The sequence below is a fragment of the Brachyhypopomus gauderio genome, unplaced genomic scaffold (assembly GCF_052324685.1).
Source record: "Brachyhypopomus gauderio isolate BG-103 unplaced genomic scaffold, BGAUD_0.2 sc40, whole genome shotgun sequence".
Taxonomy (NCBI): Eukaryota; Metazoa; Chordata; class Actinopteri; order Gymnotiformes; family Hypopomidae; genus Brachyhypopomus; species Brachyhypopomus gauderio.
In genome coordinates, this window is record NW_027506868.1 from 3,136,287 (window position 1) to 3,152,495 (window position 16,209).

At 42.8% G+C, this 16,209-nt stretch overlaps 1 protein-coding gene across 7 annotated transcripts in view; it reads left to right on the plus strand.

Moving 5' to 3' along the window:
- atp2b3a (ATPase plasma membrane Ca2+ transporting 3a) overlaps positions 1-16,209 on the plus strand; it is a 66,531-nt gene that overhangs the window by 27,356 nt on the left and 22,966 nt on the right. For all 7 annotated transcript variants that reach the window (XM_076985347.1, XM_076985346.1, XM_076985350.1 and 4 more), the window contains 3 exons: positions 1,812-2,023; positions 2,116-2,223; positions 10,273-10,455. In XM_076985347.1, the coding sequence (XP_076841462.1) occupies positions 1,812-2,023; positions 2,116-2,223; positions 10,273-10,455 (503 nt within the window). The remainder of the gene's footprint in view (positions 1-1,811; positions 2,024-2,115; positions 2,224-10,272; positions 10,456-16,209) is intronic.

Genomic DNA, 16,209 nt, shown 5'->3' on the forward strand with positions numbered 1-16,209 from the left:
AGAGTTTCAGACATGACTACTAAGCTGCTTCTGTTATACTGGTGACTATAATTGTGCTTATTGCACAGCTCATAGTATTCTGTCCCCACATCAGGGAGGATCCAGTGTCCGAGACAGCCTCCTCACGTCCTCCACGCAGACAATCAGCACATGCACTACGTACTTTGGGTTCAGTTTTTCTGTCTCAGGTGCTGTAGGAGCAGATCATATATTTCATATTTATTTTTATTAATTTCTAGTGTGATTGGCAGCTGTGGAAGAAAAACCTTCATAGTGTTCTTCTGCTCTTCTGTTTTGGGGGGCTGCTGTCCATGCTATCCAACCTCATCCATCTGTGATATAATCCAGTACCCCACAGTTTGTCCTCATTCTTGAACAATTCAATATCTACCTATATATATCTATAAGACTCTGACTCACGCCAGAGATGGGCACTCGACTGACTGAGTGAGTGTGTGTGTGTGTGTGTGTGTGTGTGTGTGTGTGTGTGTGAGTGAGTGAGAGAGAAAGAGAGAGAGAGAGAGAGAGTGTGTGTGTCAGGGATGGGCACTTGATTGAGTGTGTGTGAGAGAGAGAGTGTGTGTGTGTCGGAGATGGGCACTTGAGTGAGCGACTCGAGTTGAAGTTGCACTTAAGTCGCCTACAAAAATTCTTAAGACTTGACTTGAAACTCGTCCCAAACGACTACTCACTACTCGGACTCGTTCAAAATAACTTGTGAACAATAATAGTCAGTCTGTTATCCAGGCACTGTGTGCGAGTTACAGAACACTTACTTTCTTTGTGTGTTTATTTTGCAATTATTCCTTTATTTTTTTTTGGTGATTTGGGACGTAGCCCCTTTTCACGTGACGTATCGCAACATTCGCTTATCGTGAGCGGGAAATCAGAGAGACGTGTTATATGTGAACAAATGAGGTTGCCATGGCTACAGCTGGAATAATCCATGTGGAGTCTTTGGCTACAGGGAGTTTAAATCCTTGGACAAAACTGACGTGTAAAGAATGTGGGAAACATTTAAAGACACTGGAACCACATCAAACTTCATAAGCACATAAAACACACCTGGATAGGTTTGTTTAGGTTACGTTACACAGTCATTATATTTACTATATAAAACACACCTGCATAGGTTTGTTTAGGTTACGTTAGACAATTAGTCATTACATTTACTATATAAAACACACCCGGATACGTTTGTTTCGTTTACGTTAGACACTTAGCCATCATTACAGCTAGTGTAGTAGCCCCAATTAGTGTAGTAGCCACTTGTGAACAAGTATCAAAACAACCATTGACATTTTAGGTATTGAGTATAATTAAGTATAATCGTCACGGAACAAAAATTCATTCTGTACAGTTTTGAGCATGCGAAATTTGTGATATTTCAATAGTTTTGAGATGTGATTTTTTTGCTCAAATAAAGTTTAAATGTCATTGTAAGACAGCAGTTTACATTTTACGGTAATGGCGATAAGAGATACAGAAATTACGCAATACGTGGAAGTGACCGATAATGGGGGATGGCGGACAATAGGAGCTACGAAGGTGATATATAAAATAGTTATTTTCCATCTCCTAAGTCCCCAAGCGTATCCTGGTATTGACTCATGATTTGACTGGGACTCCAGCCTAAAGACTCGTGACTTGACTTTAGAACATCTCTGCCTCACTGTGACTAATTGACTTACCTCTGGCTTAAGTCTGGCTAACTCTCGTTAAGTCTGACTAACTCTTGTATGTATACAGTGATGTTGAATGAGTTATGTTTTCCCTGTCACTAAACAAGTTGCCTCCATGATATCACTCAGGTGAGAAGATGTTTGATATTGACAGTGGGCGTAATGCTCCTCTCCATGCTCCGCCCTCGGAACACTACACCATCATCTTCAACACCTTCGTCCTCATGCAGCTCTTCAATGAGATTAACGCACGGAAAATCCACGGCGAGAGGAATGTTTTTAACGGCATCTTTGCAAACCCTATTTTCTGCTCCATTGTGCTTGGGACCTTTGCCATACAGGTGTAAAACACCATTTCAATGTAGTTTCTTTTTAATTTTGATAATTAAATTCCATGTGTGTATTTGTTGAATTGTTTATTGTGTGTTTGCAGATTGTTATTGTGCAGTTTGGAGGGAAGCCCTTCAGCTGTGCCCCCCTGAATGTGGAGCAGTGGCTCTGGTGCCTGTTTGTTGGAGTAGGAGAGCTGCTCTGGGGTCAGGTAGGCCTACTATAGCAATAATAACATGGTACTACAGCAGTAATAACATGGTACTACAGCAATATTAATATGGTACTACAGCAGTAATAGCATATTACTACAGCAATAATAACAGTTCTACCGCAATATGGTATTACAGCAGTAATAACATGGTACTACAGCAGTAATAACATGGTACTACAGCAACCATAGCATAGTACTACTGCAATAATAACATAGTACAGTACTACAGTAACAATAACACGGTACTACATCAATAATATGGTAATATAATATGGTTACCATATGGTATATATGGTATATAATATAATATGGTACTACAACAGTAATAATATGGTACTACCGCAGTAATAAAACAGGACAGCACTACAGCAGTAATAACATGGTACTACAGCAGTAATAGCATAGTACTACAGTAATAATAACATGGTACTACAGCAATAATATGGTACTACAGCAATAATAACAGTACTACAGCAATAATAACATGGTACTACTGCAATAATAATAGTACAGTACTGCCAGTGTTGGGGAGTAACGAATTACATGTAACGACGTTACGTAATTTAATTACAAAAAAAGTGTAACTGTAATTCGTTACAGTTACAATGAGAAAATATGTAATTCAGTTACAGTTACTTCTGGAAAAATTAAGAATTACAATTTTAGTTACATTTTAAAAATATAAACAAAAACCTTTGCGAAATATTTAATGATATTTTTATTCTGTGCTGGAGCAGCAAGCGCGCGGTTCAGTTTCAGCTCAAGCAGCAATGACAGACGGCTTCACTGGACATTTAAGGAGCATTTGTTTTGTTTTCGTGTTGTCAATAAATGAACCATGTGCCACCATCGGCAACTATTTGTGATTATGCCAAGCCTTTGAGTAAATTTCGGAGTTTGGAGGTTTATTTCCGATCAGAATGGTTGCCACCTAGGTCTGACAAAAAACAAGGACACTCTGTCATACGCGAACGTAAATTGTTGACGTGGGGTGGCGAACGTAAAATGGACACAGCGAGAAAAAACAGACGGATTTAAAGTGTGCAGAAACAGTCTAAATAGTCGTTTGAACTAACTTAGTGAAAACCGGGACATTAAATGATTTTTTTTGCCGGTACCGAATATTAAAAAGAAGGAAAACCGAGACAAACTGGGACAGCCCCGGAAAACCGGGACGGTCCCGGGATAACCGGGACAGGTGGCAACCCTAGAAGGCAACCAGTATTGAGGTTGTAAGCGAGCTAACAACAAGGTATGCTGAGTGTCACACACACACACACACACACACAGTGGTTTCCATAGTTCGCTACCTGCTGGGCTAGCTACTACCATTCACTTGAATGTGTTTGTCCTTTAGCATGCTAGCTTGATTTACAGGCTAACCAAATTAGCTGTTTAAAGTCCTAAACAGGTATTCGCTGGAATCATACATGACTATTAGCCAATGACAGACGGTATCAAATGAATATTTATGACTGTTTGGTGTTGGAAAAACGTTTGTCGATGTCTATGACACGACTTAGCCTACCCAATTGGTATCATTGGACCTATCTTAGACCTACCGTTCGACAAGCCACACATTTAAATGAAATTTGTATGAAGTAGTGAAATGCAGTTTGGTATCTAATCAAGTGCAACACGTGCAGATTGTATAGAATGCAGTATTTAGAGATACAATGCAGTTATTTACAGCTAGTGTAAGTAAAGATGGTTAATAGATATGTGCAGAGTAGATAAATTACCTAGGGAAATGCATGTGTGTGTAATGTAGTTATGGCAGCACAATGCACAGGGCAAAGAAAAATATATGATATAATTAAATGTGATAAATACAGATGGAATCATACAGATAATATACAGATTATCCTATACCACTGTAGATAGGGCTATACAGATGTGGATTGAAGAGGAACACTGTTCAGATTTTGTGTGGATGGTAAGGTATGGATAGAGAAGGAAATAATGGTCTTTGGGAAGAGTTCAATAAGGTGACCGCTGTGGGAAAGAAGTGGTTTCTGAACCTGCTTGTGTTAGTCTGCAAACTGTGAAAATGGTAGAGCCTGGGGGAGGAGCAGAAAAGAGTATGGCCCGATGACAGTAGTCTGAGAATCTTACATGCCTGGTGCAGGCATCTCTTCTTGTGGACCTCCTGTGATTGCCTGTCAGCAATTCCCTCTCAGCTTAGTACTCTTTTAAGTTTCACACTGTCAGTTCTCAAAAATTAAATGTTGATCATGGGTCAATACTCATTTAAACCCTAAAGTAATCAAAAAGTAATCCAAAAGTAATTAGTTACATTACTTTTCAAAAGTAATCAGAAAAGTTACACTACAATTACATTTTAAACAAGGTAACTTGTAACTGTAACGAATTACTTTTTTAAAGTAACTTACCCAACACTGAGTACTGCAGCAACAATGACATGGTACTACAACAATAATACCATGGTACTACAGCAGTAATAACATGGTACTTCAGCAGTAATAACATGGTACTACAGCAATAATATGGTACTACTCCCTGACTTTTCTCCTCCTGCTCATTCTTGGTCTGCCTTTCATCTTCCTTCTGCCTCAGAAATCTCTGTTATCATTCAGAAGCTAAAACCATCCACCTGCAAACTAGACCCTCTCCCTTCAGTTCTAGTGAAAGCCTGTCAGTCTTCACTAGTCCCTATCATCACCAACATCACACATTCTTCCCTTACCACTGGGACTGTTCCTGCTCATTTTAAAACTGCTGTAATAACTCCAATTCTGAAAAAACTTGGCGCAGACCCCACTGATTTTAATAACCTACAGCCCATCTCTAATCTACCCTTCATATCAAAAATTCTCGAAAAGGCAGTAGCTTCGCAACTTCATAATCACTTAAAAAATAATAACCTCTACGAACTGTTCCTGTCACGTCCAGCCCCTCCTTCCTCCCAGGTCCCGCCTAGCTCCCCGCTCCCATTCGTTCCTCCGTCTGTGTCACGCCCTCATCGTTAGTACCCACACACCTGAGTCTTGTTTCACCGTCTTGTCTCTGTGTATAAAGAACCCAGAGTGTTTCATTCCCTTGTCGGTCATTCGTTGTATGTGAGTCCCTCGGTTCTCTCTGTCTGACTTCTTGTTTGTTCATGCCTTGTCTTTTGTTCTTGCTCTTAGTGTCACTCCTAGTCCTTGTTTGTTTGGGTTATGTCTCTTTAGGTTATGTGCTTGTGTTTCATTGTTGTGTTCCCCATCATTAGTAGCCATTGGTGTTTGTTATCTCTTTGCCTGTTTATTGTTTTGTTTATGCGGTAGTTCGCTTCTTCCTTGTTGCCCCTGTAGTCATTGCTTCTCCTGTGTAATGTTCTCCCCGTATATGTATGTAGTTGTTAGTTGTTATGTCCTCATACGTTACAATCCCAGTTATATAGCTTACCTGATTAGTGGTGTCTTCTCCTTTGTTTAGTGTAGCTACCCTTTTGCCTTCTGTGTTTTGTCCTTTGGTTTACCACTGTCTTTCTATTAAATCTTTCTTATTTGCACTTGCGTCACTCCTGCTAATCTCCCCGCCCCGTGAAACGTTACATAATGACCGACCCAATTAAGTTGACGCAGCAAGAGTCGTTTACTCCAGTTGGTTCGATGACACATGACGGAAAAGATTCTTTCCAAGCACGCCTGGACAACCTACAATCCTTCTTGACTAAGGACTCTGTAGGTAGATACGCTGCTTTGCCCTCACTAGCTCCCTGCCCGGATGTATACAATGGGGAGACTATGTCTGCGGACTATTTCTTCTTTCAGTGTGAAAGCTTCTTTCAGCTTCTTTCAGCAGCCTCTCATGGCCCAGCTCCCCGGCCCTGTCAGCCAGGGGGGGAGGAGTGTGGGCCCGAGTGCACGTGCCGGTAGACCTCAGGTCTCCATACCCACCTGCATCACCCAGGTTTCCACATCGTGGCCAACCGACCCGGAGGCTCCGCCCCCAGATGACGTCGACCCGGAGGCTCCGCCCCTGATGACGTCGACCCAGAGGCTCCGCCCCCTGATGACGTCTGTGCGATGACCAGGCCACCCGATGACGTCGGTCCGGTGGTCACGCCCCCCGATGACGTCGGTCCGGTGGTCACGCCCCCCGATGAAGTCTGCACGGCGACCCCGCCTGTTCCCGCTGCCGGCCAACAGACTCGGCCGGTCCCTGCGGCCCGTCGGCCGGCCTCTGCGACCTCTCCGCCGAGGTCCCCGGTCTCCGCTGTCCCTCAGCCGGACTTACCTGTTCCTCTGGACCCTCCTCCAGCTTCGTCGGCGCCCCTGGACGCTCCTCTGTCTGCGAGTGCCCCCGCTGAGACTGCCTTGCCCGCCAGCGTGTCTGGGGATGACCCCTTGCCGAACTGTTCGGACATTGACCCTCTTTCTGTTCCTGTTTTACGTCTACCTATGTTCCCTTTGTTGCCCTGTCCCCTTCCTGGCTTCCTTTTGGTCCCCGTTCCTGTGTGCATGTCTGTCCGCGTCCACGTGTCCGTCCCTGGTGGTGTCCTCCATGTCTCTGTCCCTGTCTCTGTTCCCCAGATCGTCACCCACTTTGTTCCCGTCCCCATCTCCGTAGTCCTCCGCCTGTTTGCCCCTGCATCCCAGTCCTCCCTGGTGTCCGGTCCTGTGCCCTTGACCTCGTCTTGTCCAGCCCCCTTGGTCCCGCCTCCTGTGTCGAGCCCCTGTCCTGTGCCATCTGGCCCCGTTCCCACGTCACCGCCCATTCCTTGTCCTGGTCCTCCCATACGTCCGGAGTCCGGGCCGTTGTGTCTGTCCTGCCCCGTGTCTGTTGTCCCTGCCCCGACCTCACCCGCTCGTCTCCCTCTGTGTCGTGGTGTCTCTGTCCCCGGCGTCTGTCCGGCCCTTCCTGGTTGGCGTGCCCCGGAGTTGCACACCTTGAGGGGGGGCTATGTCACGTCCAGCCCCTCCTTCCTCCCAGGTCCCGCCTAGCTCCCCGCTCCCATTCGTTCCTCTGTCTGTGTCACGCCCTCATCGTTAGTACCCACACACCTGAGTCTTGTTTCACCGTCTTGTCTCTGTGTATAAAGAACCCAGAGTGTTTCATTCCCTTGTCGGTCATTCGTTGTATGTGAGTCCCTCGGTTCTCTCTGTCTGACTTCTTGTTTGTTCATGCCTTGTCTTTTGTTCTTGCTCTTAGTGTCACTCCTAGTCCTTGTTTGTTTGGGTTATGTCTCTTTAGGTTATGTGCTTGTGTTTCATTGTTGTGTTCCCCATCATTAGTAGCCATTGGTGTTTGTTATCTCTTTGCCTGTTTATTGTTTTGTTTATGCGGTAGTTCGCTTCTTCCTTGTTGCCCCTGTAGTCATTGCTTCTCCTGTGTAATGTTCTCCCCGTATATGTATGTAGTTGTTAGTTGTTATGTCCTCATACGTTACATTCCCAGTTATATAGCTTACCTGATTAGTGGTGTCTTCTCCTTTGTTTAGTGTAGCTACCCTTTTGCCTTCTGTGTTTTGTCCTTTGGTTTACCACTGTCTTTCCATTAAATCTTTCTTATTTGCACTTGCATCACTCCTGCTAATCTCCCCGCCCCGTGAAACGTTACAGTTCCAATCTGGATTTCGTCCACTACACACCACGGAAACTGCCCTTATAAAAGTCACCAATGACCTCCTTATGGCGGCAGATTCAGGATTACTCTCCATCCTTATCCTCCTTGACTTAAGTGCAGCATTCGACACCATCTGCCACACCACCCTCCTAAACAGACTATCTTCCATTGGTATCACTCAAACTCCCCTAAACTGGTTTAAATCATATCTCTCTTGCCGCACTCAGTTCGTTCATATCAATACATTTACTTCTCAACCTTTCCCTGTTACTTCAGGTGTGCCCCAGGGTTCTGTTTTGGGGCCCCTTCTTTTCATTATCTACCTCCTTCCTCTTGGCCATATCTTTCGTAAGCACAACATTAGTTTCCATTGTTATGCTGATGACACCCAGCTCTATTTTTCCTGTAAACCCACTCTCCATGTCCCACTCTCCACTCTTACTGATTGTTTGACGGAAATAAAATCCTGGTTCACTGCAAATCTGCTAAAACTAAACAGTGATAAAACCGAGGTTCTACTTGTTGGCACTAAATCAACACTCTCTAAAATTAACAGTCCCTCCATTGACATTGATAATACATCTGTTTTCCCTTCCTCTCAGATAAAAAGCCTGGGTGTCATCCTCGACAACTCTTTATCGTTTAAATCACATATCAATAAAATTACCCAGTCCGCCTACTTTCATCTACGTAATATCAGTCGCCTACGTCCTGCCCTCACACCATATACCTCTGCCATCCTTGTGCACAGCCTCGTCACTTCCCGCCTTGACTATTGCAATTCCCTGCTTTTTGGTCTTCCACACAAATCTCTCCATAAGCTTCAATTGGTTCAAAACTCAGCTGCCCGTATCATCACAAAAACCCCTTCATTCCACCATATCACTCCTGTACTGTCTCAGCTCCACTGGCTCCCAATCAAATTCCGTGTAGACTGTAAAATTCTTCTACTCACTTTCAAAGCCATCCATAACCTTGCCCCACCCTATCTCTCTAATCTTCTCACTGTCGCTATTCCATCTCGCACTCTCAGATCTTCCTCCTCTGTTCACCTGACTGTCCCCTCTGCCCGTCTCACCACCATGGGGAGTAGAGCTTTCAGTCGCTCTGCTCCCCGGCTTTGGAATTCGCTGCCACCTGACATAAGGAACATAAACTCACTTCTACAGTTCAGATCCTCATTAAAGACTCACCTGTACAAGATTGCTTTTAATGTTTAACTGATCCATGTTTTACTGTGTCATATTTTTATTGTTTCTCTTACTTGTATTTTATGTATGAATTTATTTATTTTTTCTTGCTGTTGTAATTGTAAAGTGTCCTTGAGTGTTAGAAAGGCGCTATTAAATATAATGTATTATTATTATTATTATTACTACAGCAGTAATAATATGGTACTACAACAGTAATAAAATAGTACAGTACTACAGCAGTAATAACATAGTACGGTACTACAGCAATAATAACATAGTACTACAGCAATAATAACATTGTACTACAGCAATAATAAACGTACTACACCAATAATAACATAGTACTGCAGCTTATTATTCCTGCTGTGTGTTCCACAGTCAGAGAATACAGCCTGTTATTACTGGTATTATGTTTACTTTTGGCCCCCGTCAGGGAATACAGCCTGTTATTACTGGTTACATGTTTACCTTTGGCTCCCGTCAGGGAATACAGCCTGTTATTACTGGTATTATGTTTACTCTTGGCCCGCGTCAAGGAATACAGCCTGTTCTTACTGGTATCATGTTTACTATTGTCCCTGTCAGGGAATACAGCCTGTTATTACTGGTATCATGTTTACCCTTGGCCCCCGTCAGGGAATACAGCCTGTTATTACTGGTATCATGTTTACCCTTGGCCCCCCTCACGGAATACAGCCTGTTATTACTGGTATCATGTTTACCCTTGGCCCCCCGTCAGGGAATACAGCCTGTTATTACTGGTATCATGTTTACCCTTGGCCCCCCGTCAGGGAATACAGCCTGTTATTGCTGGTATCATGTTTACTCTTCACCCCCGTTAGGGAATACAGCCTGTTATTACTGGTATCATGTTTACCCTTGGCCCCCCGTCAGGGAATACAGCTTGTTATTACTGGTATCATGTTTACCCTTGGCCCCCCGTCAGGGAATACAGCCTGTTATTACTGGTATCATGTTTACCCTTGGCCCCCCGTCAGGGAATACAGCCTGTTATTGCTGGTATCATGTTTACCCTTGGCCCCCGTCAAGGAATACAGCCTGTTATTACTGGTATTATGTTTACTCTTGGCCCCCGTCAGGGAATACAGCCTGTTATTACTGGTATCATGTTTACCTTTGGCCCCCGTCAGGGAATACAGCCTGTTATTGCTGGTATCATGTTTACCCTTGGCCCCCCGTTAGGGAATACAGCCTGTTATTACTGGTAGTATGTTTACTATTTGCCCCCATCAGGGAATACAACCTGTAATTGTGCATGTAGTTGATTTCCTCAGTGCCAACCAGCCAGCTGAAGTGTCTGAAGGAGGCGGGCCATGGGCTGGCAGCTGATGACATCATGGATGCAGATTTGGCTGAGGATGAGGATGAGATTGACCATGCAGAGAGGGAACTGAAACGAGGCCAGATCTTGTGGTTCAGAGGACTAAACCGCATCCAAACACAGGTAATGCCACTCTCTCTCGTTTTCTCTCCCTCTCTCTCTCACTCACTCACTCTCACTCATTCTCTCTATCTCTCTCTCACTTACTCTCACTCACTCACTCTCTATCTCTCTCACTCACTCACTCTCTATCACTCACTCTCTCTCACTCACTCTCTCTGTCTCTCTCCCACTCTCTATCGCATTATACATTAACAATAAAATATTCAGATCAACCAAATCATTTAACTTCAATAATTTTAGCTGATAAAACAGTGTATTTGATGGGTGACTGTAAAGTTTTCTGGTGATTATTCGTACAGCCCTTTTCTGTAAAGTTATTATAGGATTGATAATAGTTTTGCATGCTTTACCCCAGACTTCAATACAGTAGTTCAGGTGTGGAGCAATTATTGCATTATACAGCATATACAGAGCTTTATCATTAAATAAATCCCTTACTTTGTATATAACCTTGTGACCAAAAAACTCAGGTGCGTCAATTTAACTAATAAAAAATAATAAGTGTATGCAAAATGGCTGTAACATTCCGGCCCCTAATTTTGGTATAACAAAATTACCACAAATGTACACAGTCATATAATTTCCGACATTGTCCCACAATATAGGTATCATAGCCACACATCACATAGCCACACATCAGAACACAGTTCCATTTAAATACAGTTCTCAAAGTTCATTGTGAATGTCCATTCGATCTTTCTCTTTAAGCATCCACGGTTCGAAGCCAGGAATTATACATACCACGACTGATACATTAATGTGTCCATTTAGCAAAAGTCTAAACCACTAAAAGCCTTTACATATGTTCAGCCTCGAGTAAAAGGCATAACTTGGTGATGGGCCTTTCCAATTCATTAGTTCGTGTTTTGACACGTACTTTGCGCACAAACCCATTGACGTCTAGCATAGTTTCCACAATCCTTCCTGTACACCATGAATTTCTAGGGGCTGAATCGTCTACTATTAGGACTAGGTCCCCGACTGAGAAACTTCGGCGTGGTTTATGCCATTTTTAACGGAGCTGCATTAAAGGAAGATACTCTTTGGCCCATCTTTTCCAAAACAGATCACTAATATATTGAACCTGTTTCCACCGTCGTCTTCCGTAAGTCTCCTGTTTATCAAACAATCCAGGTGGTAGAGTGGGATTCACTTTCAACAGCAGTAGGTGGTTTGGTGTTAGTGCCTCAAGATCGTGTGGGTCATCACTGGACGATGTTATTGGTCGATCATTCAGAATAGCCTCAACTTCACAAAATATGGTGCTGAGAGATTCATCATCAACTGTCTGTTGCTTAATGACAGAACACAGGATCCTTTTAATCTGCTGTACAAGACGTTCCCAGACGCCACCATGGTGTGCTCCATAAGGTGGATTAAAAGTCCATTTTATGCCATCCTGTGCAAGTGTTGTCTTGACTGTATTTTGATTAAAGTTTTGCATGGCTTGTTTTAGCTCACGGTTTGCACCTATGAAGTTCGTTCCATTATCTGACCTTATTTCTTTGACTTGTCCCCTTCGACAAATAAACCTTCTTATTGCATTGATACAGGAATCTGTGTCAAGAGAATGAGCCACTTCTAAGTGGATAGCACGACATGTTAAACATGTGAAAAGAACACCATATCTTTTAATGGTATGTCTTCCTCTTTTAACCTCAATAGGTCCAAAGTAATCCATTCCGACCAAAGTGAATGGAGGTAGATCCGTTGAAAGTCTGTCAGATGGAAGGTCCGACATTTTTTGTTCTCCTGGTTTCTGATACCGTCGACGGCATGTCATGCATTCTTTGATGATCTTTCTAGCCAAGGAGTTAGCATGAGGTATCCAATACTGTCGTCGAAGTGTGGACAGCATGTGATTTCGACCGCTATGGCCAACTTTCTCATGTACATAACGGAGAACAAGTTCTGAGACATTGCTATTCTTAGGTAAAATGGCAGGATATTTTGCCTCTTCAGGTAATGCGGATTTGCTCAGCCGACCACCTACTCTAAGGATACCATCTGATATTTCAGGATCCAGTTTACGTAGATGACTGCATTTCTTTATGGATTTTCCATTGCTCAGATCTGAGATTTCCTCTGAGAAGTGTTGTCTTTGCACCAGTACAATGATTGACTTCTCTGCTTTGTCAAGATCCTCCAACAAAAGTTGATTAGTCAGTCCTTTTTTGTCAACATTGGAACAGATTTTTTAATCTGCGTTGTTTGTTCTTTTTCCTTCCTCACATCTGTGTTTCAGTGTGTCTTTGAACTTTAAGAGCCAGGCCACTGCCCGTTTCAGGCTTTTCCAATTGGAAAAATATCAAAGTAGCCTTCTCATGGAACAAGACTCTTCCATAAGCTCAACAGTTGCAGTATTAACAAAGGTTTTTTGTTTGATCTCAGGATCATTGTCTTGGACAACGTCCATTTTAACTGTTCCTGGCCAAGGAGAGAGGTCATGAAGAAACGCTGGTCCAGTTATCCATGTTTTGCACTGAAGAAAAGCTTTAGCTGATAAGCCACGTGAAGCTGCATCGGCTGGGTTCTCATTTGAAGAAATATATGTCCACTGATTCACCTTTGACAGGGAGTGAATAATCGAGACTCGATTTGCAACGTAAGTCTTGAATCTTTTGCTTGTGTTTGCAATGTACTGTAGAACTGTTTTGCTATCTGACCAAAAAACAGACTCTACTAAAGAGAATTGCAACTCTGTTTCCAACATATGATCCAGTCGTACAGCTAGAACAGCTGCTGCTAGCTCCAATCTGGGAATAGTAGTACACTTTAATGGTGCTACTTTAGCTTTTCCAAAAACAAAAGACACATGGACCTCATTCTTAGCGTTTGTGAGCTGAAGGTAGGAGACTGCGCCGTAGCCCACCTCACTAGCATCACAGAAATGATGCAGCCGTGCACATGTAATATAACCAAAGCCTTTAGGATAAAAACTTCTGTCAACGCTAAAAGCATCGAGAAGGTGAAGCAACGCAAGCCACTTCTCCCATGTGCATGCTACGTCTTGTGGTATTTTCTCATCCCAGCCGAGCTTCAGTTTACATAATGTTTGTACAATTTGTTTTGCCACAGTGGGCGCCAGAAAGCCTAAGGGGTCATAAATCGAGCAAACGATGGACAAAATGCCCCTTCTTGTTATTTGATGTGGCTTGATGGCTATGCAAAATATAAAGACATCCTTTTCAGCATCCCACTGTACCCCAAGTGCTCTTTCCATTGGTAGTTGCTCCTTCATTAGATCCAGGGTTCTCACTGCCTTTACTTTATCCTTTTCAGGAATGGCAGAGAGCATAGCACGTTCATTGCTGATCCACTTATTCAATCGAAAGCCACCTCTTGAGCATAGTTCAGTGAGCTGTTGATATAAAAACACAGCCTGCTCTTTACTGTCAACAGCTTTCAAACAATCATCGACATAAAAGTTTTGTCGAATGGTATTTGTTACCTCTTCTGCATATTCATCTTGATGATCATCTGCTGTTTTAAGCAAAGCAAAAGTTGCACAGCTTGGTGATGATACGGCTCCAAAAACATGCACAGTCATTCTGTGATCTTCAAGATCCTTAGAAAGGTCTCCGTTTGGCCACCAAAGAAAGCGCAAGAAGTGAAGGTCTTGCTTTGCTACCCGGACCTGATGAAACATCCCTTCTATATCTGTAATGAAGGCAACGGGGCCTTGACGAAAGCGAAGCAATACACCCAGCAGGGTATTTGTCAGATCAGGGCCCTGGAGCAGTTCTTTGGTTAGAGAGGTTCCACCAAACACTGCTGCACAATCAAACACCACACGCAGTGTCTTTTTGCGATGATGATAAACACCATGATGTGGCACATACCACACTCTTCCAGTCTCAGGCTGCAACTCACTTTTGGGAACAGTTTCAGCGTATCCTTTAGTCATGATGTCATTCATAAAGGTATTATATTCGTCATAGAATGCTGGATTCTTTGCAAACTTCTTTAACAGATGCTGAGATCTTTGGTGAACTATTTGCTTATTGTTGGGCATCATCACATTGGGATTGCGAAACGGAAGTCTCAAGTGATAGTGACCATTTTTAAGTTCAGCTGACTCTGAAGCTATCTTCAAAAACCGCTGATCTTCTTGCGACAATTCGTACTTTTCTCCATGATGCTGTTCCATGAATTCATGATTGTATTGTTCTATTAACAAGCTTTCCAGATTCGCAATAGATATCCTATTGACCTGTACAGAGTAATTATCCTTTCCATTTGCTCCAAAGCCAAGTGGGCCATTGACAACCCAGCCAAGAAGGGTCTTAACAGCATAGGGTCCATCACCCACACTGTTTATTATTTGCCAAGGTTCCAAGGCTTTTGGTGCATTGACACCTATTAGCAGCCCAATGCTAGCATCGATTGGTGTCAGTTTAACATCCTTAAGGTAAGGCCATGCATTTATGTCTATCTCTTTTGGAATGTTGTCGCATGTAACTGGAATTGAAGTCTGTGTAAATACATCAGGTAGTTTAAGGAATTGGTCACTGTCAAATGCTGCAACTTCTATGCCAGTAATTCTACAGCTGCTTATTGCCTTTTTCTGGCCCATTCTTGTTTTCTTACCATGAGCATTAAGTTGCATGGATAACTCCTCAGTGCAAAATGTTGCTGAACTGCCAGGATCAAGGAAAGCATATGTTTGTATGCATTTTGTTCCTTTTTCCATTTTCACCTTAACAGGTACGATAGCCAGGGTGCACTCTTCCATGCCAGCCCCAGTTCCGGCCCCAGTATAGCCACCAGTTACGAAGGAGACAACTGCATTAACATCTACTGGTTCTTTATCATTTCGTTTATTTTGTTTCTCCTTTATTTGTATGTGCAAAATAGTTGGGTGTGTTTGTTTACACACACTGCAGGACATGCGTTTCTGGCAACTTTTGCTCATGTGTCCTTTTTGTAAGCATCCAAAGCACATTCCATTGGCCTTCAGGAACTCAACCTTTTCCTTATTTAATTTGGCTTTGAACGTCTCACAAATTTCCAGTGAATGATTTCTGTTACAAAACATGCAGGGTTTTGTAAAGGCACTTAAGCTGCAAACTGAATCAGGAGCTTTGTCATTAGTCTGATACTGCAGACTGGTACGCTCAGAAAGTGACATTGGTGCGACAGCCATAGCAAAACTGCTCCCCCTGCTGTTTGTCTTTGAAGCAACTTTATTTTGCATTTTTGTCTCCTGAGATTTATTTGTTGGACTTTGAATTTCTCCGAAGATTGGATCCAGCATTGAGCGACACTGCATATCAATGAAAGCAAGTAAATCTTTAAACATAGTTGTTACAAACAACTGTTCTCCATTTATCCCTAAGTTTAAACGGTAATTTTGACACAATCATCTTTAAATTGGATGGGGTTTCAAGATCTACAACATAACCCATATCTTGCATTGTGTTATGGCAGCTTCTCAGGAAGATCGCATAAGATCTAAGACCGACTGCATCCTCTGCCCTAATAGCGGGCCATTTCAGAGCCTTGTCCACACTGTAAAAAATCTTTGTTTGCTTATGTTCTGTGAATATAAAAATGTATGTGGGCAAAGCATGAAACATAAAAATAGTTACTCCAAAAACAAAAAACGAGTTGTGCCATCAGCTGCTGCATTTTTACCATTCAACTTAATATTTTGTGTTCAGTGAATGAGCATTATGGTTCTCAGTCAACATGTCAAGTCCAAAGTAAAAAACTGTGTTGGGCGAGCAATAGTGGTAGTGGTGAAGCTAATGC